The sequence below is a fragment of the Rana temporaria genome, chromosome 11 (assembly GCF_905171775.1).
Source record: "Rana temporaria chromosome 11, aRanTem1.1, whole genome shotgun sequence".
Classification (NCBI taxonomy): Eukaryota; Metazoa; Chordata; class Amphibia; order Anura; family Ranidae; genus Rana; species Rana temporaria.
The window spans coordinates 55,970,556-55,998,363 of NC_053499.1; the positions used below are offsets into that span (position 1 = coordinate 55,970,556).

The 27,808-nt window shown below is 42.7% G+C and overlaps 1 protein-coding gene across 2 annotated transcripts in view; it reads left to right on the forward strand.

The window, feature by feature from the left end:
* Window positions 1-27,808, forward strand: part of PPP2R5B (protein phosphatase 2 regulatory subunit B'beta) — a 127,973-nt gene that overhangs the window by 17,929 nt on the left and 82,236 nt on the right. For both annotated transcript variants that reach the window (XM_040328562.1, XM_040328563.1), the window contains one exon: window positions 307-646. In XM_040328562.1, the coding sequence (XP_040184496.1) occupies window positions 454-646 (193 nt within the window). In that variant the 5' untranslated portion in view covers window positions 307-453. The remainder of the gene's footprint in view (window positions 1-306; window positions 647-27,808) is intronic.

Genomic DNA, 27,808 nt, shown 5'->3' on the forward strand with positions numbered 1-27,808 from the left:
TTATATTCTTACATGTAGTTACGGTATTACATGTGGTCTGTATGAGTTACATCCTGCATTTATTCTAAAGTGATTCCTTAAAGCCCAACATATCTAAATGCATCAGTAGCACAGGTTGAGAAGGTGTTTTTTGTAAGGACATATAGGCTTAATTCGCATTAAAATTTAAAACATAAGGCTACGGTTAACAATGATTTTCGGTCAGTGTATGTTGTACATTTGGTCACATGATATGAAATTACTATTCTGTTTTTTTTATGTTACCGTTAAAATGTAAATAACCATCAAAATCTTTCTTTGTTTCAGCCTTTCCATCTGTTCCACATGGCCAACCCTGTTTCTATTAAGACCCACCTGGGTCTAGACTATTAGTTATTCCCAAGGGTGTGTTCTTCATCCTCCACTGCACTAACTACCACCTGGGCCTTTTTTGTGGCTGTCTTGTACACACTAATGGAGACCAAACTTCCTGTCACTCCTACCAGTCCATCCTCGCCAGGCTTGTCCCCTGTTCTGGCAGCCGATAAGGTGGATGGATTTTCCAGACGTTCTCTCCGCCGCTCCCGCCAGCGTAGATCACATAGCTCTTCACAATTCCGCTACCAGAGCAAGCAGCAGGAGCTGACACAGTTACCTCCTCTGAAAGGTAGGCATGCCTTTTAAATGTCTTCCAGGTTTACCTTGTTTTTTCTTTTTCCTGTTTGGGATGCAGTTTAATAGGTGCAATGAGCAATGATGTGTAGTAAACTATAGCAACAAATCAAATTTCAGTGTAACCCTTTTAAATGGGTCGTGATGCCCAAGGTTGGTAGGAGGAGGTCCTGGTCATGCGGCTATGTGATTGTCAACAATCTATACTATCTAGGGTTGCCACCTCATCCCTTTTAAACCTTTACACATATTAATTACACAGGTTCTGCTAATTTAATGCAGATAAGCAGGGCTCAAGTCCTGCGGGAACGCATGGGAACGGAGTTCCTGCACTTTTTTCAGAGCAGGAACGCAGTTCCCTTTGCAGGACTAGAGCAGCCGAGAGCAGCCGAACTGCCCGAGCCAATCCTTCACTAAGCGGCGATGCCCAGCTCAAGTCACTGTCAGGGGCAGGTGAACCTTAGTAATCCTTTATGTTACTGGCCGCTTCCTGTATATGGATTCATCAGGTAGTGTGCTAGTATTCCGTCACTTCCTCAATGCCGCAATGTCTCCTGGGAGCTTTTGTCATTGTTCCCAGGAGACATTGCGGAGGTCTGCCGCGAGTTATCGCGGGATTTAGAAAGAACTTGCTTCTTTCTAAATCCTGCGATAACTCGCGGCAGACCTCTGCAATGTCTCCTGGGAACAATAACAAAAGCTTCCAGGAGAAATTGCGGCATCGAGGAAGTGACGCAATACCTGCACACTACCTGATGAATCCATATACAGGAAGCGGCCAGTAACATAAAGGATTACTAAGGTACAGTAGATCGAAAAAAAAAAACATGCGGTTTAGTAATTATGCATATGAGCGTATCATTTTTTTTTTTTTGGTGGGGGAGTGGATCTAGGGTGGGAGTTCCCACACTTTTTCCCCCAGGCCTTGACCCCTGCAGATAAGGCACTAAGTGAGTTTATTTACCACCTTAATTGGCTACAGTACCTGTGTAATTGATATGTGTTCGGGTTTTAAAAAATGAGGTGGCAACCCTTTTCCTACCAGCTCCTCATCATTGGTAGTTGACCATGAGCTATCCGTAACAACCCTGGCACAGTTCTGGGGCATCAGTGGAGAACAATACAGCAACAAATATATGCATGAACATTAAGATATATTGCTATCATAAAGGGGTTACTGTAGGCAGATTAGTGAAAAGTGAACCTTTATTGGTTGCTATTGTGGCACATTTTACTTTCTCTACTGAGTAGGTTCATAAAAATGTAATTTCTAATTACAAACCTTATTGATAATGTTATCTTACTGTTTTAGCCCTGGTGTCACAGAGTAAGGAAAGGAGTAGTATTCACAATGGTGTCACAGACAAGAAAAAAAACTGACTGAGATTCCAATACTTCTCCATCTAAAACAAAAAAAAAAGGTTTACCTGAATTTACATTTTAAAGGAGATATAAAGTCAAATATTAACTCTTATGCCTTGTACACACGGTCAGACTTTTGACCGTGCAGAATTCCGCCGTAAGTCCGTCGGAAGTCTGACAGGAAGAAAGAGAACAGGTTCTCTATCTAAGGTCCGTCGTACTTCCGATAAAAAAGTCCGATGGAGGTTACACACAGCCAAACTTTCCTAGAAAAAAAGCCTGTCTGACTTTTTTCTTGGAAAATCCGGCTGTGTGTACGAGGCATAAGGGGTGTATTGAAAAAAAAAAGTGCAGAGCTATTTGTCCAGAAGAAAATAAAACTGCATGCTCATTCATTATGTGTACATACCAGCAAAATCAAAGTTACTAGGCTATTTTCTCTCCAGGTCAGATGTTCTTAATTTATAAGAATAGTGTGAATCCTGGAAATACTGCATTATTTCCATTAGATGGAGCTGATGATCATAGGAAATACATATATACTATGATCATTAGCTCCATCTAGTGACCATAAGGTTTTTTTTTTTTCTTCAATCACTCCATTTCTATAAATGAAGACCATCTGACCTGGAAAGAAAATAGCCTAGTAACTTTGATTTTGACAATGACATTTCCTCCGAAAGAATGTACACACATTCTCGCAGTGCAAATAGCTCTGCACATTTTTTATAAATATGGTCCTGAGTACCTTGCTCCAAGATCCAAAGATGCAAAGCACTGAAAAACTTACTGTTAGTTGGTGTGGGCCTTTTCTGTGTGCTTCCACTCATTTGCTGTAGTACTCTATGGGGCAAAAACACTGATTGGATGCTCGGGCAGAGGTTGCCAATCAATGCCCCTTCCTCACACAGATCCATAAGATACCAATCCGTGTAAACCTGAGGGAGCCAGTGTTAGCCGATGGGTAAGAATTTCAGTATTCTAACTGGCTTTTTGTAAGGGAGCTACAGCTTGGAGCAATGTAACTTAAGTCAGTGTTTGACTTTAAGCATGTTTTTATATTAAGGTTAAATTACATAACATCTAAAGATACAGTATGTGGTGTAAAGGTTAACTGAACATTTGTAATAAAATTGAAATGCAATGCATTTTCACATACCTAGTTGATTTAAAGCTTTCAGTGCCTGGAGCCATAGAATAATACTGGTCTCTGGACTGTACAGGACCAGAGTGTGTCAATCAGTATATATAGGAAGAAAACAAAACAATTGAAAGAACGCTTTCCCTGCAAGAGTTAACCCTCTTACAGAAAAAGAGATCAGGAGATGCCTTCTTTGATGTAACTCCTTTCTCCATCCTGCAGGTATGGGAGAATAAAAAGATGGGTGATAACAAGGATATTTGGATTGGCTGGACACTTGGGGCCAGATTCAGGTAGAATCGGCTTACTCTGCGGCGGTGTAACATATTACATTTACGTTACACTGCCGCAAGTTTTACGGGCAAGTGCTTGATTCACAAAGCACTTGCCTGTAAAGTTGCGGCGGCGTAGCGTAAATCCGCCCGGCGCAAGCCCGCCTAATTCAAATGGGGCGGGGACCATTTAAATTAGGCGCGTTCCCGCGCCGAACGTACTGCGCATGCTCCGTCCCTAAAATTTCCTGACGTGCATTGCGCGTTAACGTAAATGCCGTCCAGCGCCATTCACGGACGACTTACGCAAACGATGTGAAATTTCAAATTTTGACGCGGGAACGACGGCTATACTTAACATTGGCTAGACCACCTAGAGGGCAGGTTTATTTTTACGCCGCGTATCTCTACGGAAACAACGTAAATTTACAGCGACGGGCAAAGCGTATGTTCGTGAATCGGCGTAACTAGTCATTTGCATATTCTACGCCGACCGCAATGGAATCGCCACCTAGAATTGCAGCCTAAGATACGATAGTGTAAGTCACTTACACTCACTTACACCTGTCGGATCTTAGGGAGATCTATGCGTAACCTGATTCTATGAATCAGGCGCATAGATACGACCGTCGTATCTCTTTTATGAATCTGGCCCTTAATGTTAGCCCTTAAAGAGTAACTCCACTTTTGTTGAGGAAAAAAACTATCCCACCTGGATGATCAATATACATTGCAAGGATTTTACAAACTTTGATGCAGATATTCTTGTCACTTTTTGACGTTCTGAAGAAAATGCTGTTTGTTTGGCAAAGTGCGAAGTAAGTCTGGGTGGAAGTATCTTTTTTTATTATTAATCAGCTGGTGCACTTGCAGGGCTCTAACAAGGAAAGTTGCATTGTCAGCATCCCTTTAGATCTGATTAGGAATATCTCACCAAAAATGAAAATTTTCTTGCAGGGGGTGCCTCAAATCTGACTTGTATCTTAGTGCAGAGTTACAGTAAATGTGTATGGTATACAGAGTATATATAGTATACAGTATATGAAAATCAGTGAGCCAATCACACAAGCAGACACGCACATTTCTGGGAGCAATCAGTAAACTGACATTGTGCAGAACGCCTCCAAGTTGCCATATTGCATTGAATTTTACAGAAACCAATGTGGGGTACACACTATACATTTTTTTTTTTTCATTCAACCCAGTGGACTGAACAAAATAAAACATACAGATCACCATACTAACTAAGCGATGTTAGTGCAGCGATCTCCTCCGCTGAATTTTGTATTCTGACAAGGGGACTGCCCCCCTACAAGAACACACTGGTCAGTGCTCTCAGCCATTGGCTGCGAGCGCTGATCGGATGCTGATTTTCCATCATGCCCGTTTGTGAGATTGGCTTCTGTTGGACAGGGAACTGTACACACAGGCCATAAGTCATAGGGTTCCTGACGGACCGACCATTTTTCGATTTCGGCCCAAGTGTACCCAGCCTTACACCTATGCCCTTTCCGTAAGTGCAATTTTGTAGAGCTGCATGCAGTTCTTTTGGTGCAGCATGGTGCGATGTTGGGTCCATAGACTTCAATTGAAGTGCATAAAAAATGCAATTAGCATAGCCACAAGACATATAATAAGGAAGTGAGAAAATTGCCGCATGGTTGACACAGAAGAGCTTATCTAGCTGGTGAGGGCAAGTTGTTTCCTCTATCACTGCACCTACAAAGATTGCACCAAGAGTGAGTGGAATGGCAGCATGTTGCCCGTGATTTGTACAAGGATTCAGAAAGATGCTTGATCACAGGAAGTCACCTTTTGAAAGGAGCGATCATTCACTGAGGACATTTATTGAATTTTTTTCACAGGTCACTATTTTTTGTTTTTTGATGATGGACTTAAAGAATTGCACAACATAGAGTTTTTTGTTTATGCACTTTATATTTCTTGGAGTAGTCATTTATTTATATTATAATTTGAACTGGCATTTTTATGATAGGTTTTGGATATATTATACTTTAGATCACAGAGCTGACGTAATTTATACACCCAATTTTTTTGATAATATAAGGAAGAGAGGAGTGGTAATTATTTAAAAAAATGTTAGCACGATCCACCTTACCAAATGTAGGGGGGATGGTCTCACTAGAACATGACATAGATCACTGCTCCCGATGACAGGGAGCAGTAGATTCCTGTCATGTTGCTAGGCAGAACAGGGAAATGCCTTCTGCCACTCTGTGACACGATTGCGGGCCCCTGGCGGACATCGAGTTTGCGGGACCCACGGGCATGCTCATGGAGCATGCGGTGAGGAAAACTAGCCCACAATGCAGCGATTTTGCAGGTGAAAAAAATTTGCATTTACAATTTTATTCATACACATACTGGGGTAGATTCACGTAGAATGGAGTATGTTTGTGCAGGCGTAACATATCCTATTTACGTTACGCCTCCGCAACTTTTACAGGCAAGTGCCGTATTCTAAAAAAAAAGTTGCGGCGACGTAGCGTAAATAGGCCGGCGTAAGCCCGCCTAATTCAAATTGTGAAGAAGTGGGCGTGTGTTATGCGTGTGTTATGTAAATTAACCCTGATTCTACGTGATTGAATTTTTTCACGAACGGCGCCGTCCGTGGAATTTCCCAGTGTGCATTGCTCCAAAGTACGCTGCAAGGACGCCATTGGTTTCGACGTGAACGTAAATTACGTCCACCCCCTTTTACAGACGACTTACGCAAACAACGTTAATTTTTCAAATTTCGTTGCGGGAACGACGGCCATACTTAACATTGGTACGCCGCATATACGCCTCATATAGCAGGGGTAACTTTACGCCGGGAAAAGCCTACGCCGGTCGGATCTAATAGAAATCTATGCGTAACTGATTCTATGAATCAGGCGCATAGATACGACCGGCCAGACTAAGGCCCCGTACACACGAGAGGATCTATCCGCTGGAATTGATCTGCGGATCAGTTCCAGCGGATAGATCCGCTGGTGTGTACAACCTAGCGGATCTTTTTCCGCTGATTTTTTTCGGGCCGACCGATTTCCAGCGGATAAAAATTTCTTAGCATGCTAAGAAATCTATCCGCTGGAATCGGCTCCAGCGGATCGATCCGGTGGTATGTACAGACTCACCGGATCGATCCGTCCGATTCCCTCCCTCGCATGCGTCGTAATGATTTGACGCATGCGTGGATATCCTTATATGACAGCGTCACGCACGTCGCCGCGTCATCATCGCGGCGACGGCGCGACACGTCACCGCGGATGGAATTCCGCGGGGATTTTGATCTCCTGGTTAGTACAACAAGGAGATCAAAATCCGCCAGAGGATTTATCCGCGGATACGGTCCGGAGGACCGTTTCCGCGGATAAATCCTCTCGTGTGTACCCGGCATCAGAGATACGACGGCGTATCTGGAGATACGCCGTCGTATCTCCTTTGTGAATCTACCCCACTAGGGCTAATTTAGACAGGATCCAATTAACCTACCGGCATGTCTTTGGAGTGTGGGAGGAAGCCCATTCAGGCACAGGAAGAACATGCAAACTCCAGGCAGATGGGTGTCAAGGTCGGAATTTGAAACAGCGATCCTTTTTGCTGCTAGGTGAGGGTGCTAACCACTACACCACTGTGCTGCTCCAATGCAGATGCTGGAACATGTTACAGTGAGACTGTCACTTTTACCTGAACATGAACTGAAACATTTCAGGATCTGTTTTTAAAAAAATTGCATAGGCATTAGTTCTGTGTGATTTGGGCAAAAACAAATGTTCTTTAGGCTGTTTTCTCTATTGAATGAATGTTGCTTTATTATGGGAGGTAATAAAATAAAGCATTATGGTCACTAGACGGAGCTGAGGAGCATAGGAAATACATAGGTCTTTGTAACAAGAGATACCTTACAACAGTTCTATCAAATGCTAGCAAGAATTATCAAATACTGTAAATGGAATTATTGGTTAAATTCATTTTCTAATCCCTCCAGCATTCTTCAGAATGTTTTAACATTGTCAAAGTGCATGCTTTTGCTCTAAATTTACAATGTTGGTTTCTTCAAAAGTGAATTTTGAATAAAAGGTTACCTATAGGTTAATAAATACATTTATTATTTAATGTCTTTTTAGCAATTTCTTCTCTCTGGATATAATATTCTTTAATAGGTGAAGGACTGTGTTTCAAGAATAATTCCACTAAAAAGCACTTAAGAGAGGGGAAGAATATAATGTGCAATTATTGATTCACCAAAACGTGACTACTCTAGGTAGCTAAATTGTTCATAAAACTGCTTAGCTTGAATACTCCTGGTTTAAATTGTATACCAGCTTGTCAGATATCACTTTTCAATATTTTATTCCTGCATCTATAAAACCTTGAAATGAATGTGAATTTAAATTACATATTTGGGGATTCATTTCCCTTTTCTACAACTATTCTCTTAGTGAGCCTTTTTTTATTTCACTTTAAAAACCTGATGCTCCTACCAGTTCCCTTCCCTCTGTTTCCTTTGGAAAAGTGGCGGCCCGACCATACGGGACGCAGGGGCACCACCTCCCTAATCCATGCGCCCAGCCCCTAATCTACATGCAGGGTGCTGGATTTCAACTTTTGTCTTTGAAGCATGTGATTAGAGCTTGAGGCTCTAATTGGCTTCAAAAAAGGGTGGGCTCGGGGTGCAGGGGATCTCTGCCTTCCTGTTCGTCTCCTGCGGGGGGGCATAGTTTGGCACCCCCCAAAAATATTGAGCACCAGCCCTCACTGCTTCTGACCATGCTAGCCCCAGATGCAGAACCCTCCTAGCATGGTCAGTCCCTCCTCATGGAGCTGAGGATACAAATCCTCATAGAGATCATGTGATGGATTGTAAATGAAAAAGTTTGCCTTGGATTATTATTGTACATTAATATACAGTATTTCACAAAAGTGAGTACACCCCTCACATTTGATGGGGGTGGGACGGAGGGCTCTGCTTAAATACCCCCGAGATCCTCCCATAAATTCAGGCCAATATATATATATATATATATATATATATATATATATATATATATATATATGTATATATATATATATATATACAGTGGGGATCGAAAGTTTGGGCACCCCAGGTAAAAAATTGTATTAATGTGCATAACGAAGCCAAGGAAAGATGGAAAAAATCTCTAAAAGGCATCAAACTACAGATTAGACATTCTTATAATATGTCAAAAAAAGTTAGATTCTATTTCCATCATTCCATCAATTACAGAAAACAAAAAAATGGCGTCTGCCCTTTGCAAAGCTGAGACCTGCCAGTGTCATGGATTGTTCTCAATCATCGTCTGGGAAGACCAGGTGATGTCAATCTCAAAGGTTTTAAATGCCCAGACTCATCTGACCTTGCCCCAACAATCAGCACCATGGGTTCTTCTAAGCAGTTGTCTAGAAAACTGAAACTGAAAATAGTTGACGCTCACAAAGCTGGAAAAGGCTATAGAAGCTAAGAAGATAGCAAAGCGTTTTCAAATGTCAATATCCTCTGTTCGGAATGTAATTAAGAAATGGCAGTCATCAGGAACAGTGGAAGTTAAAGCAAGATCTGGAAGACCAAGAAAAATATCAGACAGAACAGCTCGCAGGATTGTGAGAAAAGCAATTCAAAACCCACGTTTGACTGCACAATCCCTCCAGAAAGATCTGGCAGACACTGGAGTTGTGGTAGACGAATCCACTATAAAGAGATACTTGTAAAAATATGGGGCCATATTCTGAGAGAAGTTACGATGGAGTATCTCAGGATACTCCATCGTATCTCTCTTTTTTGGCCCGTGTATCTATGCGACTGATTCTTAGAAGTCACTTACACTGTCGGATCTTAAATGTAATTACGCCGCCCGCCGCTAGATGGCATTTACGTGAAGGTCTCATTTGTTTATGCAAATGAGCCTGCTACGCCGATTCCCGAACGATTTTGCGTCGCCTACCCATCGCTAACGTCGTTTGCGTAAGCGGAAACTTACTCCTGCTATATGAGGAGTAAGTTTCCGCATGTCCCACGTAGGCCATGTTACGGATAGCGTCGGGTCCGCGTCGTGTTTTTCGGTCGGCTACGTCGTTTCCCTAAGTCGTTCTTGAATACGACACACGTCGGCGTCATTGACGTTTTCCGCCGAGAACTGGAGCATGCGCACTGGGCTTTTTTAAGCCCAGCGCATGCGCAGTTACTTAGAATCGGGGGCGCGCTTAATTTGAATAAAAGCCGCCCCCTTGAAGATATGCGTGGCTACGCCGGGCCATTTACACTCCACCTCCCCAAACTACGGAGCAAGTGTTTGGGGAATACAGCACTTGCTCCTGTAGTTTGGGGCGGCGGAGTGTAAATGCCTTACGCGCCGCCCGCGGACATTTACAGAGAATATGGGCCATGGTCTTCATGGAAGAGTCATCAGAAGAAAACCTCTTCTACGTCCTCACCACAAAAATCAGCGTTTGAACTTTGCAAATGAACATATAGACAAGCCTGATGAATTTCGGAAACAAGTTCTGTGGACTGATGAGGTTAAAATAGAAATTTTGGGCCGGAATGAGCAAAGGTACGTTAGGAGAAGAAAGGGCACATAATTGAATGAAAAGAACCTCTGTCCAAGTTGTATTGCAGCCAGTGGCACAGGGAACATTTCACGAGTAGAAGGAAAAATGGATTCAATAAAATTTCAGCAAATTTTGGATGGTAACTTGATGCCATCTGTGAAAAAGCTGAAGTTAACCACTTAACGACCGCCGCACGACGCTATACGTCGGCAGAATGGCACGGCTGGGCAGATGGACGTACCGGCACGTCCTTTACATCTACCCAGCGGTGGGTCGCGGTCCGAAGCTCCGGGACCGCGAGACCGCGGACCCGATCGCTGCTGGGGACCCGCGATCGGTCCCTGGAACTGAAGAACGGGGAGAGCCGCGTGTAAACACGGCTTCCCTGTGCTTCACTGTGGCGGCTGCATCGATCGTATCATCCCCTTTATAGGGAGACACAATCGATGACATCACTCTTACAGCCACACCCCCCTACAGTTGTAAACACACACTAGGTGAAACATAACCCCTGTGGTTAACTCCCAAACTGCAACTGTCATTTCCACAATAAAGAATGCATTTTAAATGCATTTTTTGCTGTGAAAATGACAATGGTCCCAAAAATGTGTCAAAATTGTGCGAAGTGTCCGCCATAATGTCGCAGTCACGAAAAAATCGCTGATCGCCACCATTAGTAGTAAAAAAGAAAATAATTAATAAAAATGCAATAAAACGATCCCCTATTTTGTAAACGATATAAATTTTGTGCAAACCAACCGATAAACGCTTATTGCAATTTTTTTACCAAAAATATGTAGAAGAATACGTATCGGCCTGAGGAAAACATTTTTTTAATATATATTTTGGGGGATATTTATTATAGCAAAAAGTTAAAAATATTGAATTTATTTCAAAATTGTCGCTCTATTTTTGTTTTCGAAAGCTGAAAATTGGTCCGGTGAGGAAGGGGGTTTAAGTGCCCAGTGGTCAAGAGGTTAAAGGAACCTATTTAGAAAATAAAAGACGAACCTTTACAACCCTTTTAATTTGACTACAGGCAGTCCGCAGGTTACAAACAAGATAGGGACTGTAGGTTTGTTCTTAAGTTGAATCTGTAGATATGTAGAAAAAGACCGTGAAGTCTGAGACTTAGGCCCCATACACACGAGAGGATTTATCCGCAGATACGGTCCAGCGGACCGTTTCCACGGATAAATCCTCTCAAAGATATCCGCTGATTTCGATGGGATGGAGTGTACACACCATCCCATTGAAATCCGCGCGGAAATCCTCTGCCGATGACGTGTCGCGCCGTCGCCGCGATTATGACGCGGCGACGGGCGCGACGCTGTCATATAAGGAATTCCACGCATGCGTCAAATCATTACGACGCATGCGGGGAATCCCTTTGGACGAATGGATCCGGTAAGTCTGTACAGACGAGCGGATCCATCCGTTGGAATGGATTCCAGCAGATGGATATGTTGTGCAGCACAACAAATATTCGATCTGCTGGAATCCATCCCAGAGGAGATTTCTCCGCGGAAACAGATCCGCTGGCGTGTACACACCATAGGATCTATCCGCAGAAACCCATTTGCTGGGATTTATCTGCGGTTAGATTCTATCGTGTGTACGGGGCCTTAGAGAAAGTGGACTTTGTAGGCACCGGATTTAAAAAATATAAATATTTTAATTTGGACAGTACAAACGCACAGAATTACTAGACAATTGCTCAAAAAACTAATAAGAGAAAAAGGACAACAAGATACACAGAAAACTCAATTCCTATCCCTTCCTGAAGACACCGCTGATAGCCACAGGGCTGGATGTATGAAATACACTGGGAGCACTGGGTGGCGTTGTAGCTTCAAGAGACGGTACAGGATGAGTTTTGATTAAAATGGGGTTCAGCTCGACATGTTTCGCGACGTCGTCGCTTCTTCGGGAGCTTCTGGATGTTTAAAAGACAATATAATGTTGCCATTAGAGGTATATATGTGTGAAAATACAATACAGTATTGTTATACATGAGGCATTTTGTAAATATACATAGAGGCCTCTGAGCAATTAGAAAAAGCATATATGCTTTTTCTAATTGCTCAGAGGCCTCTATGTATATTTACAAAATGCCTCAAATTAAAATATTTATATTTTTTAAATCCGGTGCCTACAAAGTCCACTTTCTCTTAGTCTCAGACTTCACGGTCTTTTTCTACATATCTACATTATTAAGGATGTGGCACCTTCATACCAAGGGGTGTTTGATTACCACCCCAGGGCAATCGTAATTCTAAATACAACTTAAGTTGAATCTGTTTCCGGAAATAGCCGAGCTGCGAGTCGGCACTATACGGCGCCTGCGCCCGCCGTGTAGAGCTGACTTTGCAGGCACCGTATAGTGCCGACTCGCAGCTCGGCTATTTCCGGAAATCTGGTGACGCACGTTGTGCGACAGGGGAACTGTTTCACAAGCCGTCAATCATGTAATCCAAGGATAGGAACGCCCAGTCCCGCAGTCATCAGAACCCTGAGGCAGGGATAGGAACGCCCAGTCCCGCAGTCATTAGAACCCGGAAGCCCTGGACAAAATCAGAATATAACAGTATGTAAGGAGAAAAAAAATAAAAAAAGACCTGCATACAGTAAATGTCCTTAGTATGCTGGCTCTAATGTTAGAAATTTGTTTTTAGGGTGAGCCCCCGCTTTAAGTAAACATCTACAATATTATTTTATTAACAGGGGCCTGTTATGATGTAAAAAACATCAATTCAATGGTATGTTTCAAATGAAGAGGCTTGAAATGTACACGGAAGATTGTTTCTCAGGAGAAATTGTTTACTAGTAGAGGTCCTTTCTTTTTTGGTGTCTATCTCAGCAGGTGTGAACCTCTCTCATTTACACTTCCACCAGGTCTCTTCTCCATCTTCCTTCTAACTAAAAACTAATTTCGGTATAGTTTTGGCTCTCACACTTGGGGCCTGTGTTGTTAAACTCTAGGGTAAGAAGAAATGCCTATTTATGTGAATGAGATGTTGTGTTTTCCACTATACATAAATAGATTTTTAAGTCTAAAGTATATGTAAACCACGTAACTAAACTCATATAAGCAATGACGTACTAAAATAGTTGTAAAACATACAAAGTTATAGACACTTTCTAATAGTTTCAACTATACAGGCACCATAACTGCTTTCAGAAATAATCTTTCTTATCTTTTATACAAGGTTAAAAAATTCTCTCATGTGACCATGCATCTCTTCTGTGTGTGGGGTGGGGTTACAGGATACTGTGCAGACAAACTATTGTGCCTGTGCTCCATAAACTGTCTAGCCTTAAATTAGATTTAGGCTGTTCTTGAGCAGGGGACGTGTTCAGTGGGCAGACTGTGATTGGGAGGGGGTGTGTGTCAGAGGCAGGCTGTGATTGGTCAGGGGGAGTGGTGGCTGAACAAACTACCCAATGAAGGCATGCTGTGTGTCTACACAGTGTCCTGTACCTCTGAATGGCCAGCCAAAGAATTAAAATTGCCCATGCATTTACAAATCAGCTTCTGTGCTTTGTGTGGTCAGTTTAGAACAAGGAAGAAAGGTGACTGGCAGGATTAATCAGGTACTTCAGATGGAAGATGCACATGAAAAAAACCGAGATTCTCGTGTCCGAATCTCTGTTTTTTTCATGTGCATCTTCCATCTGAAGTATCTGATTAATCCTGCCAGTCACACGATTATCAATTTTGAAAAACTTTGGGAACCGTGGATTTCGTATACAATACCTGATAGTTTTAATGACGGGGTAATGATGCCATGGTAACTTGCCCATTGTACTCAACCATTTTACGGTACAATTAATGATAATGGATCCTGGCCCATTCCTGCAGACCTTTTTTTTTTATTTTTACCCCCCTCCTCCACCCTTTTTTCTGCCCCCCCCCCCCCACCGTAAGTTCATATGTGTGAATCATTTTCCTCACTACATTTTATATGAACGATACAGATAAAGTAGCATACTTTAGATCCTGTATTCCTACGTGTTTAAAAAATGCATTAAATAAGACACTAGTTGATGTTAAGAAACTGCTAATATGTTTACTTGGCAACACAGGTAGAACCCCTGTATAACAAGTTATAACAGCGTAAATCCTTCCTGTTGTTGCCAAATTCTTTTCTCCTTAATTTTATATACTAATAGTGATTATAGTGATTATAAAATGTCAAGAAGACGAAATGTTATTCCTTTTTAAACATTGTATCAATCAAATGCTACTTGTATGATTTCATGTTGCAATTACTAAATAAAATAATTTTGACAAGGAAAAAAACAGAGATTTATAAAATACACATATGTGAACACACACATAGAATAAAATATTTAAGGTATTGTACACTTTAATATCCAAATTACCGTATTTATCTTGCTATAACTCGCCCCGGCGTATAGCGCGCACCCCCGTACTTGAAGGAAAATTCCTGGAAAAAAAAATACTTATAGTTTGGATGCCCCTCGTCGGTGTCTTGCCCATCGTCCATCGGGTCCTGCCCATCATCCATCGCGTCCATCGGCGGCCTCGTCCGGTCCGGCGTCCTTCTGCGGCCATCGTGGTGTCCTCCCCGCTCGATCCCCGCTTCCCGTGCTGTGTTTGAACCACTGCGCCGACATATACCGAGCGCAGTACACTCCGGTATAGTCGGGCAGGCTCGGCTCCTCTCACGTAAAGGACGTACAGGACGCACAGGACGTGACCGCGAGAGGAGCCGAGCCTGCCCGACTATACCCGAGTGTACTGTGCTCGGTATATGCCGGTGCAGTGGTTCAAACACAGCGCGGGAAGCAGATATCGGCGTATATCGCGCACCCACGATTTTGCCCTGATTTTCAGGGCAAAAAAGTACGCGGTATACGCCGATAAATACGGTAACTTTTCGTTTTAATCAGCTTTAGCTATTCCAAGTGCATTAAAGCAAAAGGTGTGCAAAACCTTAGTCTATTTTCTTTAGATAGCAGCCACAGTCTGAGTAGAAAAGTCTGTCCTCTGCCAGCATCATTGCTCTCTGTGTAGAAGCAGTGGTCTCCCTGCAGGGGTCTGACTCACCTCTTGCTGAGCTCTGCAGCAGAAAGTGTGCACTTTGTTGATTGCAGACTGTAAATCAGTGGTTCTCAACCTTTCTAGTGCCGTGACCCCTTGATAAAATTTCCCAAGTTGTGGGGACCCACAACAAAAAAAATCTGGGAGAGCGGTGCTTCAGGAACAGCCCAGTATTCGGTGATCCCTGACAAATCATCATTTGACCACCGAGGGAGTCCCGATCCCCAGGTTGAGAACCACTGCTGTAAATGAAGGGTTCGTGTAGATGGGCGTCGCTGTTAAATGCTTCCTTTTGCATTTGAAGCAGTACTCAAATGCATGTGTTTGAATATAAAAAGCAGCAATGGGCTGTTGTCTTTCTGCTTCTCCTATAATGTAAATGCATAGGACCACTTACCTGCACTTACTGATGTGATTTAGCCTAGTAATACTTAATGGTAATAATTTATTAATGAAAATTGAATAATGCCTTGTGGTGAATCATTACAAAAAAAAAAACCACAAGTCAACAATTCACTTCTAGCAGAGTGTTACTTCTAGATTGTCAGCTGCCCTTGGAGTTGTATTGGTTTGATTTTTCCTTATTTTGACCTGTGAAAATATCTCTTATGCCCTGTACACGTGATCGGTTCGTCCAATGAAAAGTCCGTTTTCACCGGACAGACCGAATGTTTGTGGGCCCCATCAGTTTTTTTTCCCCATCGGTGAAAAAAAATAGAACCTGTTTTAAAATTTTCGTATGGTTAAAAAACCGATAGAAAAAAACGATCGTCTGTGGGGAAATCCATCGGTCAAAAATCCATGCATGCTCAAAATCAAGTCGACGCTCCCCCCGAAAGATTGAACTTAATTTTTATCAGCACGTCATTGTGTTTTATGTCACTGCGTTAGACACAATCAGATTTTTAACCGATGGTGTGTAGGCAAGACTGATGAAAGTCAGCTTCATCGGATATCTGATGAAAAAATCCATCGGTTCGTTTTCATCAGACGAACCGATCGTGTGTACAGGGCATTACTGTGTCACTGTTTTGTAGATGTTGCTAATAAAGTCCCTCGCCGAGTATCATACATAGTTTGAACTGGCTATACATTATTAGAATTATTTTTTTTAGAAATGTTCAGATTTTGCTCCATTAGCTAATTGTAACTGGGGTCAATTTGCCAATTCTTTTTTTTCCCATGGTGATTAGAAACTTTGAAGGAGCAAGATGGAAATTTCCTTCGGGAAATTGCATTCATTTCAAAATTATATGTTAAAGGCACACAAAATTTTAAAGTACTTTTGAACAAAAGGAATTGAATGTACTGGGAATTTTTATATGAATGTTTGTTAGAAAATCTACTAGTGTATCAGTTTAAGTATATGACCCATGGATATCTATGGTAAACATCCAAAATACCCAAGCAGAGAGGGATGGGGATGCAGGACAAAAGGACCCAGAATAGTATAGCACATGAAAGGTAAACTTCAAGTGATTGTAAAGTCTTTTTAGTAAAAAATAACAAACATGTTATACTTATCTGCCCTGTGTAGTGGTTTTGCAAAGAGCAGCCAATTTTCTCCTCTTTTCTGGTCCCTCTTCAGTGCTCCTGGCCCCTCCCTCCTGTTGAGTGCCCCCACAGCAAGCAGCTTGCTATTAGGCCACCCGAACCGAGCCACAGCTCCCTGTGTCTAGTCAGACACTGAGCCATGGCCTGGCCCATTGCCCCTTTCTCTCCTCATTGGCTGACTGACTTTGACAGCAGCCATGATAGAGACTCATTAATTAATTGATTTCCTGATACAATCTCAGGGTTACCCATTTCTGCGGCTGATTTCAAATGACTATGGGTGAGACAATGCAATCTACAGACAAAAAGATTCACATGCTCACCTCTTAGCTCGATTCCAACAGGAAGAACAAGCCCTCCTCACTTCACTTTTATTGGCCTCATGACATCACAAATACATGCATTTGATTGGTTCACATTTATAAATCCACACCCACTCCATCCTCACTATCGCCCACCCCCTTGTGACGTACACACATTCCAAAGTCCATGAGAGGGGAAAGAAATGGAAGTCCTTATTTGGAAGAAATCCCTCTGGTCAGATGGAACAGGAAGAAGGGGGGATGGTTGAATTTCACTTTAGAATGCAGTAGAAAGGAGGGGCTGGAGATTCAGGAGTGATTGAGGGGGGGAATGGAGCTGCTTTTAATAATCCTTCGTATTTTCAATGCTGAGTTCTTTTGACTTTAAAACTTAATATCATATCTGATAGAACTTATCAAGGAAAATAAGCAGTATTGATAATTCTCATACATACATATGCATATATAAAAAGAAATGTGAAAATATAAAAATAAATTAAAAGAATATAAACTGAGAAACATTTAGTGGTTCTAATAAAAGAATAAGCTCAACTTATCAAATATACATTTTATCCAGATCTATCACAGCAGGAGTCAATGGCGCACTCCTGCAACATTGCTGGATCTAGAGGGACCTCAGGTAAGTATTAGAGAGCCTGCTGCACACAGAATGCATTAAGATAAAAAAAAAACTCCTGCCTTTACAATAACTTTAACCAAAATTCATATTAAAAGGAGCCCATGCAGGGTAAAGCATGGGTCTCCTTCCATTCCATTTGGCCATTTGGCAAAGAGACACAGCTGATACTTCCAAGTACATAGAAACTTGTGTGGTATGCTGGTGCCAATGGTCAACAAAAGTTTTCCAGTCTGTCCGATCTAACCATTAACTTCTGTTGAACAGAGGGTGGCCACACACGGATCGAAATTTGGCCGATCCCTGCTGAACCAGATTAATTTCAATCCATCTATGGCCAGCTTTAGAGTGCTGATGAAAGTGTTTATTGCTGTCTGTGCTTTTCTGTCCCAGAGAGGCTCATACCCCTATACCCCTCATACCACTTCTTGTATGGGCAATACTAGAATAGAAAGTAATACAGGTAAACTTTAAAGCAGAACCAAACCCATCAATTTAATGGTTTCCCAAAACAGTTACATTTAAGGCATGCCGTGAATTATATCTGTCATAGGTGCTTGTTCTCTCAATTGCACTGTCAAGTCATCAAATGGCTAGTGTCATATTTGAGAACAGAAACGTGGCAACTGAAGATTGAAGAGAGGCTAAGATGGCAGCTTCCTTGGCTCTAAAGGAGGGTTTAGTTCCACTTTAAGCCTGGAAATGCATGCAGTAAGCCTAGCCCAACCTACAATGCAGAGGAGCTATCCCCAATACAACTCCTGTGGGCTCCTTGCTCTCTCTCCCATACAAGAAGCTTGGTGTCAAAAAACTGTCTATACAAAGATACTTCTGCCAGCAACACATCACTGATCTGGGTACCAGAAACCGAGACCCAGTACAAACTCCAGAAAAATATGCTGCTTTATTGGTGTGGAAGATCACACAAAACTCTGTTTTAGTTAAAATAAGTAAATTTTCTGACTTTAGCCCATTTACAGTGTTTGCTGGATAAGCTCATTCAAAAGAAAAAGGATTAAAGGTCCAAAAAAAACTGTCACCAACGAGTTCAAGCAGTATATGAACAGCATGTATAAACATGGCTTTATTGAACAACAATTAAAGTGGAGGTTCACCCTAAAACAATTATCTAACATTACATCCAGCATACTAACGACATGTACAGTATGCAGGTATTTTTTTTTCTGCCGTACATACCGTTATATTGTTATTTTCCCCCGGGTTCTGATTCCCGCGGGACTGGGAGTTCCTATTGAGAGGTTAGATGATTGACGTCTGGTGAAAAACTTCCCATGGCGCATAAAGCACGTCAACAGTTTTCCGTAAATAGCCGACCTACGAGTTGGCTCTATACAGCGCTATACGACGCCTGCATAACCCGGGAGGAGAGGAGAAGAGCTCCCAGCGGCACTTTAAATACAGTATTTTCCGCGATAAAGTTACACAAGGAGACACACTGCACATTATATATTCGTTTTACAGAATGGATTACATGATTTTACAAAGACTTTAACTATGGCTTATTTTCGGGGTAGCCAACCACAGCCAACCTTGCCGTGATCAAGGCTAGAGTTGCCGAAACATGTTAGCCATTTACTATTACTGAAACATATTTCATTAAACTCCAGAAGGTATTCCAGAGTGGCCGGCTCTCCATTTGTTTGTTTGAGTTATGCTATATGGATGTGCGGGAGGACATCTGAGCCTGAGCACCTAGGAAAGAACAGCGGACCTTTACTGAATAGCATCATCGCTTCGAGCAGTGCCTTTTTGTGTTGTATCTTATTTTCGGGGTAGGACTTATATTGCAGCCATCCCAGAAACTCACGTTGGGTCTTATTTTCGGGGTAGGGCTTATTTTCGGGAGAAACCAGTAGGCTTGCAATTGACAATGGTGTAATTTTTAATCATTGGTTTGGTGGAGGTTTTTTATTCTATTTTGTACTTAATTACTGTTCAATGAAGCTGTGTTTATACATACAAATACAGCTTGACCCTGTTAGTGACTATCCTTTTGGACCTTCAGTCCTTGTTCTTTTGTTTTATGCCCAAGTCACTTTGATCACACCCAGAGTTTTACTTTGCAGGTGAGTCGGTTTACATCGCATAGGGCACAGGTGTCAAACACAAGGCCCGCGGGCTGAATCCGGTTTTCCAGGCCATTTCAGGTGGCCCTTGCATCTCTCCTGCAGCTGCAGGAGAGCTCCAGCCCTCCTCCAGGCCTCTACTTTCTGCTTTCAAGCAATGCATCCAGCTTCTTCCCAGCAGCATAAGGAAAGGTGGATGCACTGTGATGTAAGGGAGAGTAGGGGACTCAACTTCTGATGGTGGGGTGACTCTTGACATCTAATGTAAGGGGAGGGGATCTAATCTTACAGATACAAACGGCCCTTTCGAGGACAATCATAATGCTTATGCGGCCCACAATGAAATTGAGTTTGACACCCCTGGCATAGGGTGACTGTATATTTTCTTTCACCCTTTTGCAGGTACATTAGTGAGATCTTCCGGGGGATTTTTATCTTTTTGTATTGATGGACAAGCTCATTGTTCATATTCACTTGTAGTTGGGTTTGCTCCTAAAAGTGTACCTGAACTCCAAAAGTGAAGATTTGTTACATTATGGGGAACCTTTAGAAATGGGGTTTGTGTCTACGGATTGTCAGTTAGAGGAAAAATACTTTTTATTTCACAGTTAATTTATGTTCGATTCATGATTACTAGTGCAGTTTACAAAGGTCAGCCAAAACTATCTTGTTGGTTTCATGTCAAGATATATCTATCTATCTATAGATAGATAGATATATCTATATATACAATTTTACTGCTAAAAATCTTTGCAAATGATGTATTTTTACAGTAGCTGTGCTCCAGTCTTTCATCTTTACATGTATTCTATTGGCTCCCCCCATGTGCGTGCTGCATCTCTCCCCATTTCCAGAATTTCCATTCTCTCTACCCCTCCCCCACTGTCTGGTGCTGATACTCAGATCAATAACTCTCTGTGTTCAGATAACATTATCATCCTTTATACTACCATTCTGTAGGCAGGACCATTTTACCTCTAGACCCTCTACGTCATTTTCCCATCATTGCCATTCATCTTGCAGTTACAGTATCATCCTAAGCCCGTAGTATTACAGCTTTCCACAGATCATCCTTCTAATTATGTGTCAGAAACAGGCTTCTCTGCAGCATGTGAAATGCCCTATATGTGGTCTAGATCATCCAATGCTAGTGCAGGGGTACTCTGCATGGCGCTTTTATACTGAGCCACATCTACAATATTAATGTACTCTATGCATGCACAGCTGGCACTACATCTTCTATAGCTCAGAGGATGTACAATAAAGATGCATATGTATTCAGCAGCAGCAGCAGCACTATGCAGCACATATCTCTCTCTCTCTCTCTCTCTCTCTCTCTCTCTCTCCCCAAATCATCTAACCTGCAATATTAATGTAATGTCTACAGCATAGAGACATACACATCTCGCATACCATACATATATTACATTGTTAAACCACTATTATGGATCATATCAGGATTTTTAACCTTTGGATTATGGCAATGGAAATCATGTATCTTTTCAGTCAAAAGTCCTATTTGATTTGATTTATTTAAAGCGGTGGTTCCCCCTAAAACAAATTTCTAACAATACATTCGTAAGACCCGTTACACTGCGGGTAGGCTGGCTTTTGTTTTGTTTTTTTAATACATACCTCGATATCGGCGTTTCGTCCCTTGGCGGTGGGCGTTCCTAGTTGATTGACGTTCCTCCGACGGGCGCATACTGCGCGTCACGACTTTCCGACAGAAGCCGAACGTCATTGCGCAGGCGCCGTATAGAGTCGGCTCTATACGGCGCCTGCGCAGCGACGTTCGGCTTCTTTCGGAAAGTCGTGACGTCACGTATGTGCCCGTCGGAGGAACGTCAATCAACTAGGAACGCCCACCGCCAAGGGACGAAACGCCGATATCGAGGTATGTACTAAAAAAACAAAACAAAAGCCAGCCTACCCGCAGTGTAACGGGTCTTACGAATGTATTGTTAGAAATTTGTTATAGGGGGAACCACCCCTTTAATGGCTAAACCTGATATTGCCAAAAGTATTGTGCCTGCCTTTACACACACATGAACTTTAATGGCATCCCAGTCTTAGTCCGTAGGGTTCAATATAGAGTTGGCCCACCCTTTGCAGCTATAACAGATTCAACTTTTCTGGGAAGGCTGTCCACAAGGTTTAGGAGTGTGTCTATGGGAATGCTTGACCATTCTTCCAGAAGCGCATTTGTCAGGTCAGGCAGATCTCCGCTCTACTTCATCCCAAAGGTGTTCTATTGGGTTGAGGTCAGACCAGTCAAGTTCCTCCAACCCAAACTCACCCATCCGTGTCTTTATGGACCTTGCTTTGTGCACTGGTCAAAGTAATTTTCGTGGAGGGATTATGGTGCAGGGTTGTTTTTCAGGGATTGGGCTTGGCCCCTTAATTCCATTGAAGTGGATTACTAAGGTGTCAAAAATAAATTTTGGATAATTTTATGTTCCCAACTTTGTGGGAACAGTTTGGGGATGGTTCATTCTTGTTCCAACATGACTGTGCACCAGTGTACAAAGCAAGGTCCATAAAGACATGGATGAGAGAGTTTGGGGTGGAGGAACTTGACTGGCCTGACCTGAACCAGATAGAACACCTTTAGAATGAATTCGAATGGAGGTTGCAAGCCAGGTCTTCTTGCCCAACATCAGTCCCTGACCTCACAAATGCACTTCTTGAAGAATGGTCAAACATTCCCATAGACATACTCCTAAACCTTGTGGACAGCCTTCCCAGAAGAAGTGAAGCTGTTATAGCTGCAAAGGGTGGGCCAACTCAATATTGAACCCTACGGACTAAGACTGGGATGCCACTAAAGTTCATGGGGCAGATCCACAAACAATTGCATGGGCGCAGCGTATGTGAGATACGCTACGCCGCTGTAACTTACTTTTCCCAGCTTCAAATCCACAAAGAATTTGCGCCGTAATTTACGGCGGCATAGTGTATCTCTCGCGGCATAAGGGCGCGGAATTCAAATTGGGCGGGTAGGGGGCGTGTTTCATTTAAATGAAGCACATTTCCGCGCCGAACGAACTGCGCATGCGCCGTCCCTAGATTTCCCGCCATGCATTGCGCTAAATGACGTCGCAAGGACTTCATTGTTTTGACGTGGACGTAAATTACGTCCAGCCCGATTCACGGACGACTTACGCAAACAAAATAAAATTTTCAAAATTATACGCGGGAACGACGGCCATACTTAACATTGAGTACGCCACCATATAGCAGCTTTAACTATACGCTGGAAAAAGCCGACTAGAGACGACGTAAAAGAATGCGACGGCCGCTCGTACGTTCGTGGATCGTAGGAAATAGCTAATTTGCATACTCAACGTGGATTACGACGGGAACACCACCCAGCGGACGCCGAAGAATTGCATCTTAGATCCGAAGGCGTACAAAGATGTACGCCTGTCGGATCTAACCCAGATGTCGTCGTAACTTGTTTTGAGGATTCAAAACAAAGATACGACGCAGGGAATTTGAAAGTACGCCGGCGTATCACTAGATACGCCGGCGTACTCTCTTTGTGGATCTGCCCCCATGTGTGTGTAAAGGTAGGTGTCCCAATACTTTTGGCAATATAGTGTGTGTGTGTATATATAAATATATATATATATATATATATGTGTATATATTATTATTATTATTATTATTATACAGGATTTATATAATGCCAACAGTTGCTTTGTCATTTTCTTTGTTCCAGTTTTTATTAAACATCCAGTAAAATGAAAGCAGGAGAAATAGAGCATGTTACCCTCTATTTTCTACCTGCATTGTGAAAAACAGATATTGGCCCAGATTCTCATACATTAGCGTTGCTCCTGGGCAGCGTAATGTATGAGCTCTACGTTTCACCGCCGCAGGTCTACAGGTTTAAATCCTGATTCTCAGAACACTTACCTGTAAACTTGCGGCGGTGTAGCGTTAGATTGCTCGGCGCAAGCCCGCCCAATTCAAATGGGGCGGGCACCATTTAAATTAGGCGCGCTCCCGCGCCGAGCGTACTGCGCATGCTCCGTCTGGTAAATTACCCGACGTGCATTGCGCTAAATGACGTCGCCCCGACGTCATTTGCCTAGATGTATACGTAAATGGCGTCCAGCGCCATTCACGGACGTCTTACGCAAACGACGTAATTTTTATTCAATTCGACGCGGGAACGACGGCCATAGTTAACATTGGTTGCGCCTGCTAATTAGCAGGGGCAACCTTACGCGTGGGGTACGCTACGCAAACGACGTTAATTCGCTGCGTCGACCTCGCGTATGTTCGGGAATCGGCGTACTTACCTCATTTGCATAGACGACGGGGAAAAGCGACGATGCGACACCTAGCGGCGGGAAAAAAAATTACTTTTAAGATCTGACAGCGTAACAGCCTTACGCTTGTCAGATCTAATGGGTACCTATGCGCAACTGATTCTGAGAATCAGTCGCATAGATATCCGGGGCCAGATGAGGTGTTACGACGGCGCTAATGGTGTTGCGCCGTCGTAACGCCTTTGAGAATCTGGCCCATTGTGTAGCTGTAATAGATACACTTTTCTTTGCACTGTAAATCAGCTCCTCATACACTGCTGCGTGTTCTCTATTAGAGTATATCATACAATATTTCACTTCTCTACCATTTAACATTTAGTCAGTGCCTAAATACTTATCATCATTATACGTCACATTGCTGGCAAGGCACATAGTCATTGCTGACTGCATTGTGGTATTTTTTTTTAGCATGTACTTGGCACGGTGATATAGATGAATTTTTTGATTGAGGCATATGGTGGCAGAGGAGATCTGTGGGTGTCCTTGGTTACGGTCTCTGAAGACATTCTCCCATGTGTATCTGCTTCTGTCGTATGTCTCTCAGTTCTCATCCTTGCATCTCCATATCTTTCACCATCCCTACCCGGAAACATGCGGTGTCCATTTACTAGCCGGCCTTTTTCTCTTGGAAAACCATCATCTCTGCTGTGTAATACCTTTTCTCTCATCTACCCTCTGTAATATTTTTCTAGCTCCAAGTCCCCCGCCCCTTCTACATTCATCGTCTCCCTCGAGTATTTTCTATACTCATCTCACTCTCATTTCTACTGTCAGCAAATCATTATCCAGCCACTCAGGAAATGAAATAAAACACAAACCGCGTCATACAGTCTATGCGTTATTAGATTTTCTTAAGATAGATGAGTTTGTTCGTGTGTAAAAGGCTAGATAGATGGGCAAACAGCTAGTTCAGAGCATCAATGTATCTGTGTAATGACAACCATGTACCAGCATCAAATCTGTTGGATATTGTCAGTGCTACAGATATTACTAAGGAAAAAAATAAATAAATCTTTACTTATAAAAATAGTAGTATGTCAAAGTAGATGCCAACAAAGCTGAAGTGAATTAACTCCCTACAGTGTCTATCAGAGGCATTCAACCTTTTTTTCAGGAGTCTATTTGCTGTCAATTTGTTGAAAACCTCTAAAGTAGGGGTGTCCAACCTTCAGCCCAAGACAGCTATGAATGCAACCCAACACAAAATCATAAACTTTCTTAAATTTTCGATTTTTTTTTTTTTATGAGTTTACACACAAATAAAAAAGTTGTCGGTGTCTCTTTTTTGAACTTTTATGAGTTTTTATCTTCCCAAAGAAAAAGACAGTGGGCCAGATTCTCGTAGATCTCCGGCGGCGTAACGTATCTCCTTTACGTTACTCCGCCGCAAGTTTTACGGGCAAGTGCCTGATTCACAAACCACTTACCTGTAAACTTGCGGCGGCGTAGCGTAAAGTCCACCCGCGCAAGCCCTCCTAATTCAAATGATCCTGGTAGGGGGCGTGGATCATTTAAATTAGGCGCGCTCCCGCGCCGATCATACTGCGCATGCACCGTCGGGTAAATTACCCGACGTGCATTGCGCTAAATGACGTCGCACGGACGTCATTTGTTTTGACGTTAACGTAAATGGCGTCCAGCGCCATTCACGGACGACTTACGCAAAAGACGTTAAATTTTCAAATTGCGACGCGGGAACGATGGCCATACTTAACATTGAGTACGCCACCTAGGGGGCATGTTTATCTTTACGCCGCGTATCTCTTACGGAAACAACGTAAATTCACTACGACGGGCAAGCGTACGTTCGTGAATCGGCGTAACTAGTCATTTGCATATTCTACGCTGACCGCAATGAAAACGCCACCTAGCGGTCAGCGTAGATATTGCACCCTAAGATACAACGGCGCTGGCCGTCGTATCTTAGGCATGTTTAAGGCCTAGTACACACGAGAGGATTTATCCGTGGATACGGTCCACGGATTTGGTGTACTCACCATCGGATCGAAATCCCCTTGCGATGATGACGCGGCGACGTGCGCGACGCTGTCATAAAAGGAATTCCACGCATGCGTCGAATCATTACGACGCATGCGGGGGATCCCTTCGGACGGATCGATCCGGTGAGTCTGTACAGACCACCGGATCGATCCGCGGGAGCCAATTCAAGCGGATAGATTTGTAGACATGTCTACAAATTTTTATCTGCTGGAATTGGGAAATCTATACGCTGAAACCGATCCGCTGAGATTTTTCAGCGGATGGATTCTATCGTGTGTACGGGGCCTAAGTGTATCTCAGTTTGAGAATACACTTAAACATACGACGGCCTTAGATTCGGACTTACGTCGGAGTATCTGCTGATACGCCGGCGTAATTCTATGTGAATCTGGCCCAGTATCCCATTCTCCACAACCACACCTTTTAATGTCATCAGTTTACATCGAACTAGATATTGATGCGTTTGTTTATCAAAAACAACCATTGTGTCAAATATCGCACTAGTTATGTTGCCCACTTTTATTTGTATAATAACAAATATTATTATCAGATAGGTACATTATCTATGTAAATAAGCAAAACAACAGCTACGCTATAATAAAAAATCAATATAGAGAAGCCTCTATATACAAAATGAAGTGAATAAATTAATAATAAGATGTGAATTAAACTCTCTAAACGTAAATACAAAATGCCCCCGAGTGAAAAAATGAACAGTCCATAAATTATGACCTACAGTCCATAAAACTGTGTCCCCAAACAGTGGTGTTGAAATCACAAAAAAAGGGTGTCGAGACCAGGGCTCAAGTCCTGCGGGAACACGTGGAAACGGAGTCCCTGCACTTTTTTCACAGCAGGAACGCAGTTCCCTTTGCAGGACTAGAGCAGCCTCAAACAGCCGAGCCGTCCGAGCCAATCCTTTACTAAGCGGCGATGCCCAGCTCGAGTCACTGTCAGGGGCAGGCGAACCTTAGTAATCCTTTATGTTACTGGCCGCTTCCTGTATATGGATTCATCGGGTAGTGTGCGGGTATTCCGTCACTTCCTCGATGCCGCAATGTCTCCTGGGAGCTTTTGTCATTGTTCCCAGGAGACATTGCGGAGGTCTGCCGCGAGTTATCGCGGGATTTAGAAAGAACTTGCTAAACATGCGGTTTAGTAATTATGCATATGAGCGTATCATTGTACAAAAATTGTATAAATTGTGTTGTGGTGTCCCTTAACGTCAGTGGTCAGAGAAGAAGTGTTGTGGTCATTGTAGTCAGCAGATTAATTTGCCATTACTCAATGCTCAAGGAACCCATAGCAACTTTAGGAGGAACCCTAGAGTTCCATGGAAACCAGTTTGAGAAATGTCCTAAAGTGTATGTCCAGCCATTTTTCTTTTTTTGTGGAATGGTTATAACCCTTGTTTGGCTTTTTATATTATGTGAAACTTCATTAGATACAAGTTGGCATAATTCTCCAAAAAGCCAGGGCCAGTGCAAGGATTTTTGTCTGCGCAGGTGAAGGTGCATTTTTTGTTGGGTTTAGGAATACGTAATACAGAGTGCAGGAGTCCTGGGTGTGTAATGCATACAGTGCTGAAGTCAGTAGTATAAAATGCACAGAATGCATATGGGCAGGAGTGTGTAACACCCACTAGGGTCATAAGAACAAATTAAAGACAGTGAAGGGGTGTGTAAAGTACAGTTTAGGTATCAGAAGACTGTAAATTCCCCCTGCAAGCTATACTGTCCCCGACATTACTCTATCAGCAAAAATATGCACTCTACTCTATTGACCACAATAACAGTAATATGCAGTGTGAAACACAT